Raw genomic sequence first — 21,478 nt, forward strand, 5'->3', positions numbered from 1 at the left:
ACTAGTAGCCCAATCTTGGAACTCTTTGAAATTATGGATTCTACAGGCCACATTCTATAAGAAATTTTTTTTTCCGGATCGATCTGAGACAATTTTTTTTTCGGGCCTCAAATCTAGGCACCTTCCTTTACCTATTACCAAAAATTGACTACACCAAAATTTCTCGGGAAAACACTTTCGTATTAATTTTGGTGCGTAGAATGCAAAACGAATCGTACTTTTTCAATTAGACCTCTCAATCAAAAGTGAAGGACAAAAATCCAATTTCGAAAAAAACGTACAAAAAACGAAGATGATGAGATTCGGACAGGGGGGTGGAAGGAAAAAGGTGATGGAATGGCAATGGGGAGAAAAGAGGACAAAATAGAACAGGTAAGAGAAGTTCAATATTTAGGGTACCGAATGCAAAGAAATAGTGGGGCAGATGCGCAAATTAGAGAACTAAGGAAAAGGGGGTGGTGGACATGAGACCGGGGTGGGGAATGGGTATGATGCAACGATGAGACGAAACTGAGATAATGGTACGTGGAAGGAATGGGATGAATTGGAAAGAACACAAAGAAGATACTATAAATGGGCGTTGGGGCAAAACGGAAGGACACCGAATTGTATATTAGAAGAGGAAAGAAAAATGGAGTCGAGACGTAGGGCGGCAAGGTTCGAGGAACGGAGTGAAAGAGAAAGCTATTGGGTAAAAGAATGCTTGACAACTGGGATGAACGCTAGAGGAATGTGGGAGGAATAAAGAGAAGAATATTATGAAAGAAATGGATACGAATAGTCCGATGTCGAAAGGAGGAGAGGGATGGAAAACGAGCCGGGAAAAAGGGACCTGGATGTACAATAACAGAGGGTGAATATAGTAGTTACAAGGATCTAATAAGGGATTGGTTACCAAAATTGTTCTGAGAGGGAATGAACAATTAAAATAATGGCGATTAACCGAATTTTTGTGTGATCTCGAATTGGTTTTGCATCGAGTTACAGTTTGTCTCATATTGGAGGCTATAAATTGAACTTAAAGTTAGTTTTCCTCAGAGTTGCCAACGGTTAAGTATAGGGTAAGTCAAATTTGCAGCGGCGGATGGGGGACCCCTCAGATTACAACATGCACCAGAAAAACAGCAAATCGCCGCCAAGGTGACTATTCAAAACTACAATAATGGTTCGTGGAACGAGTACGTCGAGAAAACCGTGACTCGATGCGGAGACTTCTACCCAATCGGTCGTGTGTCGGCATCCTGAGATACCTTCACGGTCATCGCTATGACGCGGAGACCTTTTCGTTGAAACGCCGCGCTAGAACTTCACCCCTTACCGTGTCCGTGACAAGTAGCACAAGCGACAAATCGGTAAGGCTGGCACGGTTTCGATACCGGAGAGAGATTCAAGCACCTCGGATTTGCAGGACTGCAAATCCCTCCACCCTTATCCACATTCATCTTGCACCACCATCTTCACCCTATTTGGAGAGAAGACCATAGACATATGAGAGTAATATGTCTATGGAGGAGACGCCTGCCAACTTTTTCATCAATAAAGGCCGTATTAGACGATGTAATTTTTATTCCAATCCTTGCAGCAACTATTGCTGCTATTATTGCAGCAATTATTGCAAAAAGATGCAATGATTACACTATGCAATTTATTTGGCAATTTTTTTATACCCAATTCTAATCATGTATTGGTGCCAATGAAAGTGGAATTGGCATCACTGGGAAATACTTGAAAGCAACTTCACGTCTGTTGTAGACCAGGAAACGTGTGTTTTGTGACGTTTCCTTTGTTGAAGGCCGTGCAATTTATTATTTATATTTGCACGCACTTATTCACACTCAGGTTCGTTAAATTCATTGAGTAGGTTTAGGTTTCCCTTTGTGAAATCGTTATTGGCAAGCCACTGCCTGGTCCAAAAACGTCGTCGTCTTCTTTGTTTCTTTTTTTTTAAAAGAGCAACAGCAGACGCAATAACTAAAGATGCGGCAGCAATATCCATTTTTGAATTCCTCGTAAATAGGTTATTTCAGTTTTAACTTTAAATAACAAACCTGTATATAGCATAAGGAGGTAATGTTCTCCAGTGCATACCACTTTATTTTTTTTATAAATTAAATGTTACTAAAATAGTTACTAAATTGCTAAATTGCAAGAAAAATAGCACAAGTTCTATAACCAGAAAATTGCAGAATGTCTTGCTGCAATATTTGGCGCAAGAAATTGCACGTGCAATTTTAACATACACGGAGCAATTTTTCGTGCAATTTCTTGCGGCAATGAATTGCTGCAAAAATTGCAATAAAAATTGCATCGTCTAATACGGCCTTAAGTCACATGCAAATCTATTATGGTGCACCCTGTATGCCGAATTAGTGTGGCGCCATCTACACGACACACTTCCAACTGCTGTAAGTTTGAAAAAGGGTGTATTCTATGGTTGGACACATTAAATAATTAGAAGTCCACCTCGAATGGTGGGTGGAGAATCTGTTCCTTGATTGTGGGTGAATTAAATTTGAATGTTCTTGGAGATTATTCACAAATGCATACTCGGAAAATGCTCTCAAGTTTGTAATTACTAGAGAACTTATAAAGGCGAAGGTTTGTCACTTAAAAATACCCCCCTTTTCTCTGTTATTGATTTCCTGTAACCTCCCCTAATTGAACACTATTTACAGGTAAAATGTCAGCAGCAGGGACTCCTTCAGCCGACCCATGGGTCATAGTTAGTCGGGAAAGAAGTAGGTACGAAGATCAATTCAGAGGCTTAAAACCGATCGACGGAATTATTACCGGCGAACAGGCCAAAGGCTTCCTGCTACAATCGCAGCTACCCCCCGCGACTCTCGGCCAGATATGGTAAATCTCAGATTACGTGTACCATAACCGACACGCTACTTTTAGGGCGCTGGCCGACACAAATGCAGACGGTAAAATGGACATTAACGAATTCTCGATCGCGTGCAAACTCATAAATCTGAAACTGCGCGGATTCGAAATCCCGAAAGTTCTCCCGCCAACTCTAATCGCCTCGCTGCGGATGCACAACCCGCCCGCCATACCGCCGCTACCCGCCGTGCCATCCGTACAGCAGCCTCCCTTGATTCCCCTCAACCAAATCCCCCCAACTGTCATTCCAACAGGAATCGTGCCTCCGATGCAAAGCGGTCTGCCCGCCACCCAAAGCTTCGTACAGCCGGCGGTGGCTCAGCCCCTGGTAAATTTTGGAGCCCCCTTAATAGCTCCCCCGATCGTCGCGCCGTTAATCGCGACTGCACCCTCCCCTCCGTTAGTAGCCAGTGTTAATCTACCTCTCGGCGGAAGTGTAATTCCGCCAGCGGTACCTGGAGCGCCGATTTTACCTTCAGCTCCGAGTTCTGTACATAGCAATACTAGTACACCGAGAGCTAGTATTACTAGTATGGATCGTGCAGCTTCAATAGACTCACCGTAAGTACGATTTTAGAATTCCGAAATCAATACAGGGTGTTTCAATTAAAAAAATTAATTTTTTTGTCCTCGTACCACAAATTTGGAACACCCTGTATATAAAAAAACGTGAAATTTGAAAGTTGGAACCGAATACAGGATGTTCCAATCAAAAACTTAATTTTTTGTCCTTGTACTACAAATTTGGAACACCCTGTATGTAAAAGACGTGCAATTTAGAGTTAGAATTCTATAACCAAATACAGGGTGTTTCATATGAAAATGAATTTTTTGTCCACATACTACAAATTTGGAACACCCTGTATGTAAAAAAGACGTGAAATTAAAAGTAGAGCTAGAATTCTAGAACCAAATACAGGGTGTTTTATTTAAAAAAAAAGTAATTTTTTGTCTTTGCACTACAAATTTGGAACACCCTGTGTAAAAAGACGTTAAAATTATAGTAGGGAAGAACCAAATGCAGTGTTTCATTAAAAAAATTTTTTTCCCTTTTTACTACAAATATGAAACACCATGTATATAAAAACGATGTGAAATTTAAAGTACAGTTAGAATTCTAAAACCAAATACAGGGTGTTTCATTTAAAATAATTGATTTTTTCTCCATACACTACAAATTTGGAACACCCTGTATCTAAAAAAGACGTGAAATTTCATTTATTCATTATATATTATTATTATTACATATAGTGGGATCAAGATTTTGGAAATCCATTTGCGTAATTTTATTTTCTCCATGAATTTCCTGGAAAATGGAAAATTTTTCCGCGCGATTAGGGCGTTGTACGCGGGTGCACCATTTTGTTGGAACCAGCAGTTTTCATCTTTTGTTTTTTTTGGCGCTACCCTGTATATTATTGCACTATTCATAATCGAACACTGTTAACTTGATCTTTGTGGTTTTTAGGTAAGGATAAATTTTAATATTGCCGTAGCTGTATAGTTATATACAGGGTGTACCATTTATTGGAATCAAGATTTCAAAAATCCTTTTTCTTGATTTTATTTTCTGTATGAATTTCCTGGAAAATGAAAAATTTTTCCGATAGGTACTCTCGCGCGATTAGAGCGTTGAGTGTGTACCATCTAGTGGAAACCAACTGTTTCCGATTTTTGTTTTTATTTGGCGTCACCCTGTATATCATTACACTATTCATAATCGAACACTGCTAACGTTGTTTTAAGGTGAGTATAAATGAAATTAAAGAAATTTTAATATTGCCGTAGGTGTATAGTTATATACAGGGTGTACCATTTATTGGAATCAAGATTTCAGAAATCCTTTTGCTTGATTATACCTTCTCTGTGAATTTCTTGGAACATTTTTCCGGTAAATATTTTTACGCGCCTAGGGCATTGTGCGCAGGTGCATCATCTTGTTGCAACCAACAGTTTCCGATTTTTGTTTTTTTTTGTGTCATCCTGTATATTATTATACTGTTCACAATCGAACACTGATAGCTTGATCTTTGTTGTTTTTAGATAAAGATAAATTTTAATATTGCAGTAGTTGTATAGTTATATACAGGGTGTACCATTTATTGGAATCAATATTTCAAACATCCTTTTTCTTGATTTTATTTTCTGTATGAATTTCCTGGAAAATGGAAAATTTTTCCGATAGGTACTCTCGCGCGATTAGACCGTTGAGTGTGTACCATCTAGTGGAAACCAACTGTTTCCGATTTTTTTTTTTGGCGTCACCCTGTATATCATTACACTATTCATAATCGAACACTGCTAACGTTGTTTTAAGGTGAGTATAAATGAAATTAAAGAAATTGCTGTATAGTTATATACAGGGTGTACCATTTATTGGAATCAAGATTTCAGAAATCCTTTTGCTTGATTATACCTTCTGTGTGAATTTCCTGGCACATTTTTCCGGTAAATATTTTTACGCGCCTAGGGCATTGTGCGCAGGTGCATTATCTTGTTGCAACCAATAATTTCCGATTTTTGTTTTTTTTGTGTCACCCTGTATATTGTTATACTATTCACAATCGAACACTGACAACTTGATCTTTGTTGTCTTTAGGTAAGGATAAATTTTAATATTGCCGTAGCTGTATAGTTATATACAGGGTGTACAATTTATTGGAATCAATATTGGAAAATTTTTTCGATAGGTATTCTCGCGCCATTAGGGCGTTGTGCGCGGTTGCACCATTTAGTTGAAGTTTCCAACTTTTTTTACGTCATCCTGTATATTAGTACACTATTCATAATCGAATACGGCTGAATTGCGCAAATCTTCCCCAATTTAACCATCGTCGCATCTTCTATGGTTTTCGAGATCGACATTTTTATCTTGGACACCGTGTATATATAATTTTGTTTCATTTGCAGACTCGTCGACTGGTCAGTTCCGCATCAAACAAAATTAAAGTACACGCAAATTTTTAACACGACCGATAGATCGCGCAGTGGCTACTTGTCGGGCGTACAAGCTAGAAACGTGATGGTGCACACGAAGTTGTCCCAAAACATACTCGCCCAAATATGGTAACCGAAACCAATCTGATTTTTACAAGCTAAAGATCCGCTTGTAGGGCCTTGTCCGATATGGACTCGGACGGACGTTTGGGCTGCGAGGAATTCGTCCTGGCGATGCACCTCTGCGAGCAGGCGCTGCAAGGCGTACAGCCTCCCGTTACACTACCCCCCGACCTGATCCCGCCCTCGTTCAGACGGGGCGCGAGGACAAACTCCGTTTCGAGCCAGGGCAGCGGTCACGTGGAGCAGGATCCCGCGTCGACGCTACCGACGAGTATGGCGAAGGTGACACGAACGTAGGTAGGTTTTCACGGGCGGTTTTTTTTCAGCGACCTTCGAGGACAAACGCAAGGAGAACTTCGAGAAGGGGCAGGCGGAATTGGACCGGAGGCGGAAGATGCTGCTGGATCAGCAGAGAAAGGAGGCGGAGGAGAGGGAGAGAAAGGAGAGGGAGGAGATCGAGAGGCGCGAGAAGGCGAGGCAGGAGGCGGAACGACGTCGGATGGACGAACTCGAAAAGCAGATGAGGGAGCAGCAGGAGCAGGAGAGGATGAAGGAGGAGGAGAGGAAGCGGCAGGCCGAACAACGAGAGGCGGCGAGAAGGTATCTACACAATTATTCCACTCATGCTACCGGGATCACTAGATTCATCTTGTGTTTAGGGTCTTTTTACTTTTGCAACGACTTTCGCCTATTTATTAAAGAACTCGCGCATTTTATCATTTGTTTATACATCTAATTTGTTATGTTGAAATTTTACGCCGCACAATAAGATTGTGTTATCGTCCGTCAGACTGGCACTGATAAGAAAATATGGTATATACGAAACCTGAAGATGTTTTTTTACAAATTTGCTAAAATGGCGCTAACGTGGAGGAGACGAGAATATGTGAAAAAGAAAATCCCTCGAGCGGTGCCCCCCTCCCTTCTGCGGCACCCTCACTTTTGTGTTTTTCAACAAAAAATTACTTTGGAGGACAAACGAGAACAGCTTCGAGGACGCCACCTCGGTAAGGCACGTCTAACGAGGTTAAGGTAAAAATTTTTATTAACTCCTGGGGGGGGTGTACAGGGTGGCCAACTAAGAATGCGAGGTACTGTATCTGAGAATCTATCCATCGTAGAGGCTTGCGGTAAAAAAATTTATTACTGAAACGGCCACGAGAAAAACCTGGAAATTATTTTTAAGTTTCTGAAATGACCGCTAGGGGGCGTAACTGCAATCTGGAATCTAAATAAGTGATGTTTCTGTGAATTCCGCTATATTAACCTAACAAAAAAGTGCCCGGTCTTTGAAGTTGACGATAATCTGAACAATTTTTGTTTGACAATTTTGCCTGTATCTCTAAAAATGAAGTGGCGGGGGGTATTCAAAGGTTTCCGTAAAGAACAGCCTGTATCTTCGAAACGGCTGAGCCGATTTAAACAAACTCGGGTTAGTTCAAAAGACCTGTTCTTCAGCTACAAATATTATACTATTTTTGTTAGTTTCACATATCACCGCATGAGGGCTTTTTTCGACATTCCGACAGAAATGGTTAATTTTCTCAAAAAAATTAAATGCATTGGTTCGATTTTTTTTTCATGAAAAAGTAGCTAAATGATGCCTAAACAAATTTGCGAAAACAGCATCTCGATATCTTGAGAGAGAGAGAGATAAAAATAATTCCGGAAAAATTATCTTAAAAACAACATTTTGAGGGTATAAAACCTTCTTTGGCCTAAATTTTAGGTTAGGAACAAGATATCGAGATGCGATCTTCGCGAGCTTGTTTAGGCATCATTTAGCTACTTTTTTATGAAAAAAAAATCGAACCAACGCATTTAATTTTTTTGAGAAAATTAATCATTTCTGTCGGAATGTCGAAAAACGCCCTCAAGCGGCGACATGTGAAACTAACAAAACTTCAAATATTATAATATTTGTAGCCGAAGAATAACACTTTTCAATTAACCCGAGTTTGTTAAAATCAGGTCAGTCGTTTCGAAGATACAGGGTGTTCTTTACGGAAACCTTTGAATACCCCCCACCACTTCATTTTTAGAGATACAGGAAAAATTGTCAAACAAAAAAGGTTCAGATTATTGTCGTCTTCAAAGACCGGACATTTTTTTTGTTAGGTTAATATAGCGGAATTTACAGAAAAATCACTTTTTTAGATTCCAGATTGCAATTACGCCCCCTAGCGGCCATTTCAGAATCTTAAAAATATTTTCCAGGTTTTTCTCGTGGCCGTTTTAGTAAAAAATTTTTTTACCGCAAGCTTCTACGATGGACAGGTTCCCAGATACAGTACCTCGCATTCTTATTTGGCTACCCGGTACAATGCGCAAAATCTTTCGAGAAAAAAGGCACTTTTCGGGGGTTAAACCGATTTTCCCGGGAGCAAATAGAAAACGACGATGTGTGGGGGGGGGTTGAGTAAATTATTATTTTAGAGACCACCTCTGTTACATATGTTTACCATCTCGACACTACGGTCGCAAGTGCTTTAAATCACAATCGATATGAAAACGAAAAAAAATGTTTTTGAATTTTTGCAATGCACTCTTATGAACCATAACAAATCGCATTCTTATATTAAAGGGAAATGGAGCGGCAGCGACAATTAGAATGGGAAAAACAACGTTCACAGGAATTGCAGCAGCAACGCCAGCGAGAACAGGAAGCGGTCCTTAAACTGAAAGCGAAGAACCAAAGTTTAACCATCGAGTTGTCATCGTTGAACGAGAACATCAAGGAACTATCGCAGAAGATATGCGACACTCGCGTGGGAGTATCGAACGTCAAGACAACCATCGACGGCATGCGATCGACCCGAGATGCCCAAATGCAAGAGATGTCCCAACTGAAGAACAAGCTCAAGGAGCAGAACGCGAAACTGCTCGCGCTCTCGCAGGAGAAGGTGAAACTGGACGCGAAGAATAAGCTGAACCAATCGGGCGACGCGGATCAGAAGCAGGCGTTCGACAACAAGGAGATAACGATCAAGAATTTGAGGGAGAAGGTCGAGGACCTGCAGTCGCAGATCGACGGCAAGATGAACGACATCGAGAACAATAACTCGCAGCTGAACGATCTTCGCACGCAGCTCGCCCAACTTTTGGGCGAATGCGAGAAGCTGTACCAGATTTACGAGCAGAAACGCGACACCGTGCTGGAGATGAAGAGCGCGGGCAAATCGAATTTCAATACCGCGTGGAAGACGGAAAGCGACTGGGGCACGGAGAGCGCGACCGATTGGCCCGTTGACAATTGGGCGACGGGCGCTCCTGCGGCGGCGCCGAACGACGGCGAGGTTATACTCGCCGCCGCGGTTAAATATCGCGCGCTGTACGAGTTCGTCGCGAGAAATTCGGACGAAATATCATTTCAACCCGGTGATATTATTAATGTAAGATTTTTTAGGTGGGGGGTATCCGTTTTTAGCGTTCTTTTGGTTTAGGTACCGATTGAGCAGACGGGAGAGCCTGGTTGGTTAGCGGGCGAAATTAAGGGACATACAGGTTGGTTTCCGGAATCGTACGTTGAGCCAATGGATGGTGTCGGCGTGGGGAGTAGAGTTTCGCAGGCGGAAGCTCAACCTGTGGTGGAGGAAATTGAGCCTAAGCGTTTAGAGTAAGTAATCGTTACATGAAAACTCAGAAAATCTTAATCGATCATCGAAAAAAAAATGATTAAAAAATTCAATTTTTGAAATTTTTTGAATATTTTTGTTTTTTAATTTTTCCTTTTCTCGTAATCTGTTTCCAATGTTCTGCAATTTTTCGAATTTTTTTAATTTTCGATGTTCTACCTTTTTGCAATTTTTATTAATTTTTGAAATTTTCTTAATTTTTTTTGAATTTTCGAAATTTTTGCATTTTAAATTTTGATTAAATCCGGTGATTGCCAACCGGAATTGATTTTACAGAGGCATAGCCGAGATACCCGAAACGGGAATTGACAATAGCGAACCGCCGCCTGAAATTTCGGAGCCGGTGGCAGTTCAACCGACCGCAGTCGAGGAAATAGTCGAACACTGTATCGCGAGCTACCCCTACCAGTCGGTCGAACAGGGCGATCTCAGTTTCAACGCCGGCGACATCATCGCCGTCGTGAAAAAGGAAGGGGACTGGTGGACCGGTAAGGTCGGCAACAACGTCGGTATATTTCCCTGCAATTACGTACAGAAATACGATCCTGACGTGAGTAACCCTTAAACGCGCCCCTATTTTGCTCACGGCTCGCACTCTTAGAATCCTCCCGCCCCTCCGGCCGTAACTTCGGTTCCTACCGAAATCGCGCCCGCTGCGGTTACCACCCCCACCGACTGTAGCGCCTCCCAATTCGACAACGAGGTGTCACAAATTATTGAAAGCAAATCCGAAAAGTCGCCCGACTACCCCAGCTCGAACACGCAAGTATGATATCCCCCCCCCCCCACTTTTTTTTCGTTTCAATGGCGACATCTTGTCGTAGACAATGAAGAGTACCAAGAAGCCGGAAATAGCGTCGGTCATCGCTCCGTATCAATCTTCCAGTCCCGAACAGTTGTCCTTGCAAAGAGGGCAGCTGATCATGATTAGGAAGAAGACCGATTCCGGCTGGTGGGAGGGCGAGCTGCAGGCGAAAGGTCGAAAGCGACAGGTCGGCTGGTTTCCGGCGAGTTACGTTAAAATTTTAAACAGCAGCGGAAGAACGAGCGGTCGCAGCACGCCCGTTTCCACAACGAGGATACAACAGGAAGTCGTTATAGGTTTGTACGAAGCATGGATTACCAAGATCGAGACGTAATTCACTGTTGATCCAGAAGAAATGTTGGTTTTGCGCATGCGCACACCGAAGTTTTGATGTTGTTACACCTCCTCACATATTATAACCTCCTGATACCAAATTGGAAAAGTTTTAAAACGAAATTTGGCTTCGAAATATTTTTGTGGGTGATGGGAAAAGACCTCCTCGACTATTATGTTCTCCTGGTAGCCGGACAAAATTTTAAAAGAATTTTCTGATTGTCCCCTCGTGTATTAGGAGCTGAAACACCTCCTCGCACATTATAACCTCCTGATACCAAATTGGAAAAGATTTAAAACGAAATTTGGCTTCGAAATATTTTTGCGGGTGATGGGAAAAGACCTCCTCGACTATTATGTTCTCCTGGTAGCCAGACAAAATTTTAAAAGAGTTTCCTGATTGTCCCCTCGCGTATTAGGAGCTGAAACATCTCCTCGCACATTATAACCTCCTGATACCAAATTGGAAAAGATTTAAAACGAAATTTGACTTCGAAATATTTTTGTGGGTGATGGGAAAAGACCTCCTCGACTATTATGTTCTCCTGGTAGCCAGACAAAATTTTAAAAGAGTTTCCTGATTGTTCCCTCGTGTATTAGGAGCTGAAACACCTCGCACATTATAACCTCCTGATACCAAATTGGAAAAGTTTTAAAACGAAATTTGGCTTCGAAATATTTTTGTGGGTGATGGGAAAAGACCTCCTCGACTATTATGTTCTCCTGGTAGCCAGACAAAATTTTAAAAGACTTTTCTGATTGTCCCCTTGTGTATTAGGAGCTTAAACACCTCCTTGCACATTATTTATTTATTTATTTATTTATTGAAATAAACAGGCCTGAGCCTAGTTACATATTTCCCTTACACATAAATGAGACGAAAACGTGTTTTGTGTGGATGCGCGTAACCTCCTTCGCACATTATAACCTCCTGATACCAAATTGGAAAAGAGTTAAAACGAAATTTGGCTTCGAAATATTTTTGTGGGTGATGGGAAAATACCTTCTCGACTATTATGTTCTCCTGGTAGCCAGACAAAATTTTAAAAGAATTTTCTGATTGTCCCCTTGTGTATTAGGAGCTTAAACACCTCCTCGCACATTATAACCTCCTGATACCAAATTGGAAAAGATTTAAAACGAAAATTTGGCTTCGAAATATTTTTGTGGGTGATGGGAAAAGACCTCCTCGACTATTATGTTCTCCGGGTAGCCAGACAAAATTTTACAATAATTTTCTGAATGGCACTTCGTGTATTAGGAGCTGAAATACCTCCTCGAACATTATAACCTCCTGATACAAATTTGGTGAAGTCGATTTTTGCTAAAAAAAGGAACGTAATACCCTGCCTTTTTTTGGGCCCCAAAAAAAATTGTCTCAGATCGACCCGGAAAAAAAATTTTCTTATAGAATGTGGCCTGTAGAATCCATATTTTCAAACAGTTCCAAGATTGGGCTACTAGTTCAAAAGTTACAGCCCTTTGAATTTTTTTTCGAAATTGGTTTCTAGTCTATAACTTTTGATTGAGAAGTAATCGAAAAAGTACGAATTGTTTTGGATTCTACACACCAAAATTAAAAAAGATTTAAAACGAAATTTGGCTTCGAAATATTTTTGTGGTTGATGGGAAAAGACCTCCTCGACTATTATGTTCTCCTGGTAGCCAGGCAAAATTTTACAATAATTTTCTGAATGGCACTTCGTGTATTAGGAGCTGAAACACCTCCTCGAACATTATAACCTCCTGATACCAAATTGGAAAAGATTTAAAACGAAATTTGACTTCGAAATATTTTTGTGGGTGATGTGAAAAGACCTCCTCGACTATTATGTTCTCCTGGTAGCCAGACAAAATTTTAAAAGAATTTAGTTAGTGTTAGTTGCGCAGTCGGAGGGTACGAACACGAGACGAACATAAAAAACCGCCTCGTTCTAATTCTGCGTTTTTGGATAAACCGCTGCCCCAATATATACCACGGTAGTGGTGGAGTGCGAGGGTTCAAAAAGGACGTCGGAGGAAAGGCATCGGCGCATTCCTCAAAACTTACGCTTAAATATTTTTTCGGCGATTATTCTGTAACTTTGAATTTCCCGCCCCCCTCTTCGTCGAAGGGTGGGAGAATGATACGCCGTCTGATGGGGGACGTTTTTGGCAGTATTTTGTCACTTTTTTTTCTCCAGGCTTTAAATTAATAGCGTTTCGTTTTGCGCAATAAGAAACACGGATCTGCGCATGCGCTTACTGGACTATTGATATCTGCCTTCGCATTTTGTTATTATTTTAGGGACGTCGTTGCGTAAGTGGGGGGTTTTTGTACCGCGCATACTCGCACTCGATTTTTGACACCCAGTATTAATTCCAACATATTTTGCGCAATAAGAAATATTGATCCGCGCATGCCCTCGGTGGACTCTTATCCGCGTTTTCTAAAACTATATTTTAGGTAAGCCCTATCAAGGAGAGCCATGGCTGCACATTCGGTTATTTTATTAGGTAGATTAACCTGATGAGAGCAATTGAGCAGAACTTCCTCAGTTTGAGAGGGAATAATTTTTTCAAGAGCGAATTACGTCTCGATCCACCTCTAAGTTTGTACTTAACCTTAAACTTTCCACATTCAGATAAAGTCGTCGCACTGTATCCGTACACAGCCGCAAACCCCGACGAGCTCAGCTTCCTAAAGGACGACATTATTAGCGTGACCGCCAGAGAAGAGCCGTCGTGGTGGCGCGGCGAACTGAACGGCGTCTCGGGATTGTTTCCCAGTAACTACGTGGCTCCATTACAGCAGTGTAAGTGTCCTTTTTTTCAATCGCTTTTATTTCGCGCGCTAAAATTTGATTGGTCGGCTGGTGCAAATATATTTTTATTGTTTTATAGGAATCTAAACGTCACCCATTCTACTAAACGAAACAAAGTGGATTCAATCTTCGGCCGCATTTTAACAAGAACGCGCTATAGAAATATTTAATCATCCAAGATCTGTCACTTGCGTAGCTTTAAGTAATCTACACACAAACTTATCATGTACTGTAACGATTATGTGATTTTAATTTTTACATAGTTTTTAATAGGCAATTTTTGGTGTGTGTTCAGTTTAGTAGGGTGGGTGCATGTCTTTTGTAGGTAAGTTTTAAAGTAATTTTTTTTTTCGATTTCAAATCGCTCTATCTTTATTTTTTTACATTTTGCACCACCCTGCTAAGCGTTCTTTGATCTTGTACTTCCTTCTTTTTAATACTATTCTCATTTAATGAGCGTGGAGAAGCCGCGGGCGGGAATCGCCAGATGACATTAGATAATTTGTTAATTTTAGGGGAGGTTTTCGATCTCATGTTAAACGGAAATACTTAATTATTGTGCAAATTGTGGTAACAAAACCTCGGGCGTGCAACCGATATCGTAGGTTGGACGCTTCCTTTTCTTTCGCTTGGCATTCTATGGCTTGTGTAGTCAGATTTGAACGTAACGCACTGTTGTATTCAACTGTTATGTAGTAATATATATTATGTTAACCTGCATCTCGTTTCAATTTCACTCGTGTTAAAGGTAGGACGAAGATGGCGACTAGAACCCAAGATGAAGGCCCATGGCAATTACGCCTAAATTTAGGTCGCTCAAGTTGCACCTTTGGTGCACAGCCCCACAACCCAAACAAGTGAATTGCCCATGGTCTGTTACCTAACGTACATCCGTGTAATTTAAAAATCACGTTGAAATTTAATTTCATTACCTTACCGTATAAGTTTTCGAGATCAGAATATCTGATGTACTGAATTTCATTGCCGAGCCGTACAAGTTTATGCAGACGGAATAAGACTGAACAAGGAGATGGGCTCAAAGGACAGTCAAGGTCGTGGGACCGTGTCCCTTCTCTCATAAAAATCATAAGAAAATTAATTTATATAATATTTTAATTTATATGTAATATTAATTTATATATAATATATAATTTAGTCATATAATCAACCAATAATGCCGATGGCGCTCGCTTTAGCGGTGAATCATGAAACTACTTGCGATATTTCAAAGAAGTCTGTGACAGTTACATGTGGCGGGGGTGGGGATGGAGGCAGACAAAAATCGCGAATTTAGACTAGTTACTAATAAAATGGCGGACGGATCCAAGATGGCGCTCAACAAAATGGTCGACCACACAATTTATTGACTGTGAGGTCACAGAGTGCTAGATCTAAAGGCGCGCCGTATCCCATTGGCCAAGGGGAGGGGCGTAGAGGATGCTCGTCTCTGATTGGCTGTGACGGCACTTCCTGGCCCACGACGAACGTTGGTCGTCTACTAGAAAAAAAAGCTTAATTGGTCAAATACATTGACCATTATACACGAACGGTGCAGTAGTCGGTGGACGATATCGTAATCTCGGGCGCTACCGGGAGATAATGAAAAAACGTGTCTGCGGTCAAGTCCGGTGTTGTAAAAATGATCTACGAAGCCACGAGCAAGTAATCTGGAGACAAACGGCCTATTCCACAGTTCGGAAGGTCGGTAACTGTCATAATGCAAGAAAACGAAACACCCTCTCCTCTCCCTTGTATAAAATTCCCAAAATGCGGAAAGGGAACATCGGCCGGCGTACTCGGGTTCAAAAATTAAAACGTCCTCGATCCCATATCATCACAAAATCCGGGATCAATCTTAAAATTCATGTTATTGTAGCGCGCTTCCAACAATACCAAACACGACCCATTTTAATAACGTTTCTTGCAACCCAATTATTTTCGTAAAGGTTACCTCCGCCAAATTTCTTTGCTTAACTACTGATCTATGTAATGTAAAAAGTCAAAATGAGATAGTCAGATTTGCCCAACAGTCAAATTTGGAGAACCCGATATTAGAATCGAAAATCCGGTTAGGTGACAGATCATTACCATGTCACGTCTTTCTATCGTGGGGTCGCACATCAAACGTGCGCTCTTAAAAAAATGGTTTGTTGCATTTTTCTGTTCCCGATCTTACATTTAGAGACATGATTCAACAATAATTTGGGGACTGGGATAACGTCCAGATAAACTGTGTTTGTGACATTCAGTTTATGAATTGCAGCCGTCGAACCTGAGGATAAAATGCGTTTAGAGTGCATAAACGAACTGATCCAAACAGAAAAATCGTACATCGACGACATGACCGTCGTGTACGAGGTCTTCGAGATTCCTTTACGCCAAAGTAAAGTCGTAAGCAACGAAGAGATTCGGGGAATATTCGTCAATTGGCAGGAAATTTTGCAGTGCAATCGCAACTTCCTGTCGGACCTGACGAACCGTCGCAGTTCCGGCAGTACCATAATAGGCGATGTGATCTGCGAGCACGTAAGTCAACTTGCGCCGATTTTTCAGCGCACTGTAATCCACTCGCAGCTACCGCTGATGACGGCCTACATCACCTTCTGCAGCCAGCAGCTCGAAAGCGCCGCGCTCCTCCAGAAACTCACCGAGACGTCGCCGGCGTTCCGAAACGTCGTCAAGCAGTGCCAGAGCAACCGATTTACGCGAGGCATGCCGCTCAGTTCCTTTCTCATCAAACCCATGCAGAGGATCACCCGATATCCGCTGCTCATAAGCAAAATTTTGGAGCACACCCCGACCACCTCGACGGGTACGCATCGATCGATCTCGTTTCCGCTGTTAATCGACTTTGTAGATCATCAATTCTTAGTCGAGGCTTTGAATTTGGCTGACGACTTTTTGAAACGCTTAAACGAGAATGTAAGACTGAAGGAGAACGAGGAAAGATTGGAGTGGCTGCAAAGTAATGTCATATTAAACGATCTTGTGATCAATTTCAATGGTGATACGAATAAACTAGGTCCCAGAAAGATTTTACACTATGGAATTCTAACCAAAGTAAGTTGCCGCCGATTCTGATGACTCCACGCTCTGAGACTTCAATCATTCTCACTCCTACCTTCTTCGCAGGTTAAAAGTGGCAAAGAGCTCGTCGGATTCTTGTTCAACGACTTTTTGCTATTAGTGCAACCGAGTAAGGCATCGGGCGCGACCCAGTTCAATTTTCAGCGCAACAGCAACGTCCTCTACAAGATCTACAAACAGGTTTGCCATCTCGCGTTTCTACTCCAACTGATATAAGTGTTGCAGCCGATACTTGTGAAAGATCTCACCGCGACGAAAGTCAGTACCGATAACGTCGAGAGCGGTACCGATGCGAACCGCGTTTTGAAAGTACAAGATAAGAAGCAGACGATCGCGCTGTTGACGTCTTCGGCGAACGAGTGCAGCTTGTGGCTGAGAAGGATAGAGGATGCGAAGAAGAAGTATCTCAAGATTGTGTCTTTCACGAAGTCGCGACCTAAATCGAGTAAGTACGGTGCGTGATTCCGCTTGCGGTGTGTGTTGCATTGTCATTGTTTTTTAAACCACTCAAAGTAGGTGTTCGAATGTATCATAAAAAAAGTACTGTAATGAAAGGGGTACTGTAACAGGAGTCATATATTATATCTACGGCTAGTTCAACTTTACTACAATTTACTCAAGCCTATTGTTTTGAAAAACTGAATCTTCTCCAATGGGGTTCTCCTTCTACAAACATTCGAAAAAATTAACCTCCATTATAAGGCTCCCGTTACAGTACCCCCTTCGTTTCCGCTAGTTTTTCAATATGACGAGCAAAAAGCCTATATCGATTGGATTAATGCTGAGAAATTTGTTAAATATAGTAGGCGTTTATCATATTAAAAAAATAGTACTGTAATGAAAGGGGTACTGTAACAGGAGCTATATATTATATCTACGGCTAGTTCAACTTTACTGCAATTTACTCAAGCCTATTGTTTTGAAGAACTGAATCTTCTCCAATGGGGGTTCTCCTTCTACAAACATTCGAAAAAATTAACCCCATTACAAGGCTCCCGTTACAGTACCCCCTTCGTTTCCGCTAGTTTTTCAATATGACAAGCAAAAAGCCTACATCGATTGGATTAATGCTGAGAAATTTGTTAAATATAGTAGGCGTTTATCATATTAAAAAAATAGTACTGTAATGAAAGGGGTGCTGTAACAGGAACCATATATTATATCTACGGCTAGTTCAACTTTACTACAATTTACTCAAACCTATTGTTTTGAAAAACTGAATCTTCTCCAATGGGGCTTCTCCTACAAACATTCGAAAAAATTAACCTCATTATAAGGCTCCCGTTACAGTACCCCCTTCGTTTTTCCATATGGCAAGCAAAAACCCTATATCGATTGGATTAATGCTGAGAAATTTGTTAAATATAGTAGGCGTTTATCATATTAAAAAAATAGTACTGTAATGAAAGGGGTACTGTAACAGGAGCCATATATTATATCTACGGCTAGTTCAACTTTACTGCAATTTACTCAAGCCTATTGTTTTGAAAAACTGAATCTTCTCCAATGGGCTTCTCCTACAAACATTCGAAAAAATTAACCCCCATTATGAGGCTCCCGTTACAGTACCCCCTTCGTTTTTCAATACGGCAAGCAAAAAGCCTATATCGATTGGATTAATGCTGAGAAATTTGTTAAATATAACGTGTGTGCGCAGCGATACAAGGTGGGGTTTCGTGTGGTCGTCTGCTGGTGCTTGTGCAGAAGGGAACTCGCTTCATTAGGGCCGGTAAGATTTTTAATTATTTCTGTTGCATGCCTAGTTTTAGTTCACAGTTCATCGCAAGCGTGGATCTCTCTAACGTTGATCGCCGGTCAAGATATTCGCACTAAGAGTTTTCATAAAAATACTAAAAAGAAAGGTACAAGGACTAATCACGTAAAATTCACCTGTAGATTGCCCTTTGTGTAACCACGTTTGTCGAACAGGTAAACTGCACACCGATAACATCTACTGCAAAGTGACCGTCAACGACCAGGAGCACCTTACCGACGTCGCGACGGACAACGTCATCAACGGCAATGTGATACAAAACGGAGTCGTACCAGCCTCCCTGCTCGTGTGGAATTACAGCATGCAGTTCTTGATTAAGAACATCAACGAAGAAGTTCTATCAATTGTCGTACTGGAGATGTGCCCATTTCAGCCCGACGGTAGATCACCGACGCCTTCATTGACTGTTAACCCAAAGTGTCTTTGCAGAGTTTCTGGGAAGGGCCGAGCTGAAGGTTTTGGATATCTATCACGAGGCGCAGAACACCAACGGACCAATCGAGAAAAAGTTGATCTTACATCAGGTCGAATCGGGCGAGCTCACTATTAAATTGGACTTGCACATGTTCACCAACGACTACTGAAATGGCACGGATTCATTTTTTTACCTAAGCTAAGTTTTATGTATTATACCGATCTAATTTAGTAGATATTCTTCGACTATTAGTGTGACAATCAGTTAGCGTTTCTAGCTTACGGTGTTATTTTCTTGAGAGGGGGTGTTTTGTGCCCGGAACGTGCTATGCCTTTCCCAAACAGAAACACGCTGACATTTGGCCATGGTCTTCGATTCCAGAGTTGTTTGTCTACCTTGGACCGGTTTTAGTGCTAGGTACAGCTGTCATTTTCAAGGATCACATTTATCTATTGTGTCAAAGCGTCATTTTTTTTGTCCTGACCCAATTGTTCTGCACATAAACGAAACTGAATTACCCGCTCGTTTAAAGTCATTAAAGAAATACTTTCCTGTAAAATTATGCCGTCGGCTAGCTCACTATAACGGAATTTTTAACGGAACTTCTCGAATAATTGATCTATTTCTCTCTCTTTGAAAAGTTTAACAATTTGGGGAGGGTCGAAGACCGGGAGGTCTTGGGGGGTACGGAATACCCCCAGCACGTGATAATTCACGTTGAGCCGCGAGCGAAGTTAAGTTGACCACCTGTAATTTATCGTTGGATGGATTTTATTTCGTGTTATTCGAACTCGGGTCAAGCAGATCACCTGTAATTTAACGACGGGTCTTTTTATATTGGTATGACACTATAGTAATCGAAAAAAGTAATATAGGCGTCATCTGCTCTTTTTGGATCGAACCAGTATACATTCCAGGAAAGAAATATTTCGTGAATCTCCCTCACGAATTGTTATTGGAATTCCGAGACTCTTTTTTCGTGGAATGTATACTGTGTGTCGTTGGGGGGTATTCCATACCCCCCCAGACCCCCTCGGTCTTAGACTCGTCCCCAAATTTTTAAACCTTCACTACTCTGGTGACCATTTTTTAAGGGAGGATATTTTTGATATTTTTTAAACGTTTCGGAGGACAACACAGCAGCAGAGGGAATTTGGGAGTGGAATACCTTTCTGGTCCACAAATTTCGATAGCCCTCCCTGAAAAATGATCGCAAGAGTGGTGAACGTTTACCAATTTGGGGAGGGTCGAAGACCGGGAGGTCTTGGGAGGTACGGAATACCCTCCAGCACGTGATAACTCACGATGAGTAGCGAGCGAAGTTAAGTTGACCACTTGTAATTTATCGATGGATGGATTTTATTTCGTGTTATTCGAACTCGGGTCAAGCAGATCACCTGTAAATTGACGACGGGTCTTTTTATATTGATATGACACTATAATAATCGAACAAAAAAGTAATATAGGCGTCATCTGCTCTTTTTGGATCAAACTAGTTTACATTTCAGGAAAGAAATATGTCGTAAATCTCCCTCACTAATTGTTATTGGAATTCCGAAACTCTTTTTTCGTGGAATCACTACTCTTGGTGATCATTTTTTAAGGGAGGACATCGAATTTTTGTTATTTTTTAAACGTTTCTGAGGACAACACATCAGCGAAGGGAATTTGGGAGTTGGACACCTTTCCGGTCCACAAATTTCGATAGCCTTCCCTGAAAAATGATCACAAGAGTGGTGAACTTTTAAAAATTTGGGGAGGGTCTAAGACCGGGAGGTCTTGGGGGTACAAAATACCCCCCAGCACGTGATAACTCACGTTGAACCGCGAGCGAAGTTAAGTTGACCACCTGTAATTTATCGTTGGATGGATTTTATTTCGTGTTATTCGAATTCGTGTCAAGCCGTTAGCGCAGTTAAGGCGATCACCTGAAATTTGACGACGGGTCTTTTTACATTGGTATGACACTTTAATTTGTCAGAATAGATGGGCTTTGCGGCGTATTTCTTACGACTTCTTAGAACGACTGGAATTGGCTCGAAAATCGACTATTGAATGCAGGCGACGGATTACGTTATGTGGTGTCATAAATTAAATTTTCGGATTTCCGTTTGCCAAAATATTGTGGCCAAGTTTATCCCGGAGGCCGGAACGTGGTCGACTGAACTGTTAGGAAAGGCCGTAGATGATCCTGGCACAAAACCACACGACATAATGCCAGCGGTGCTACTCGCCCTTGCCATATCATTGCCTTACGGAATTGATCGATTTGATCGATGGACGGTATAGCTGTCGATCGATTTGCACTGATATGTTTCCTAAATGACGTCCGTAGATATAACTTCAGCAGTTGGTGTCAGTTTTGGCAGATCGTCAACACCACTGCTCCAACTGTGTATGTCTAGGGACCGAACAAAAAAAACAAAAACGTCCACGTCTCTTATGAAAAAAGCTCATCCAAAATTTGGTTGAAAGTACAAATTTACTTTAGGATTATTCGAGTTTAGTTAAATGTAGGTGACAAATCAAAATGGCGCACGAATTTGGATTTGTTTCAGGCTTCGATAACAGTATTATTGTGTTAGACGTTACGATTGTTTGTTCTTGCCAAATCGAGTATCTACGAAGTTGCACGATAGTAGTGTTCGTATTGTAGGCAATTAGACCACTTGACGACTG

General features: G+C 41.3%; 1 protein-coding gene across 1 annotated transcript; it reads left to right on the plus strand.

Annotated features, from left to right (window-relative positions):
* Positions 1–2,427: 2,427 nt before the first annotated feature.
* Positions 2,428–20,876, plus strand: LOC116179676 (intersectin-1). The gene is made up of 19 exons (XM_031499490.1): positions 2,428–2,598; positions 2,676–2,856; positions 2,902–3,447; positions 5,797–5,952; positions 6,000–6,217; positions 6,273–6,546; positions 8,531–9,338; positions 9,390–9,562; positions 9,858–10,131; positions 10,183–10,347; positions 10,406–10,682; positions 13,344–13,514; positions 15,787–16,049; positions 16,098–16,583; positions 16,656–16,790; positions 16,836–17,055; positions 18,268–18,339; positions 18,540–18,764; positions 18,814–20,876. Exons 2-19 carry the CDS (start codon positions 2,681–2,683, stop codon positions 18,966–18,968), a joined length of 4,794 nt encoding a protein of 1,597 aa, XP_031355350.1. The 5' UTR covers positions 2,428–2,598; positions 2,676–2,680; the 3' UTR covers positions 18,969–20,876.
* The last annotated feature ends 602 nt before the right edge of the window (positions 20,877–21,478 follow it).

This window comes from Photinus pyralis, unplaced genomic scaffold (assembly GCF_008802855.1).
Source record: "Photinus pyralis isolate 1611_PpyrPB1 unplaced genomic scaffold, Ppyr1.3 Ppyr1.4_LG8, whole genome shotgun sequence".
In the NCBI taxonomy this organism is placed as follows: Eukaryota; Metazoa; Arthropoda; class Insecta; order Coleoptera; family Lampyridae; genus Photinus; species Photinus pyralis.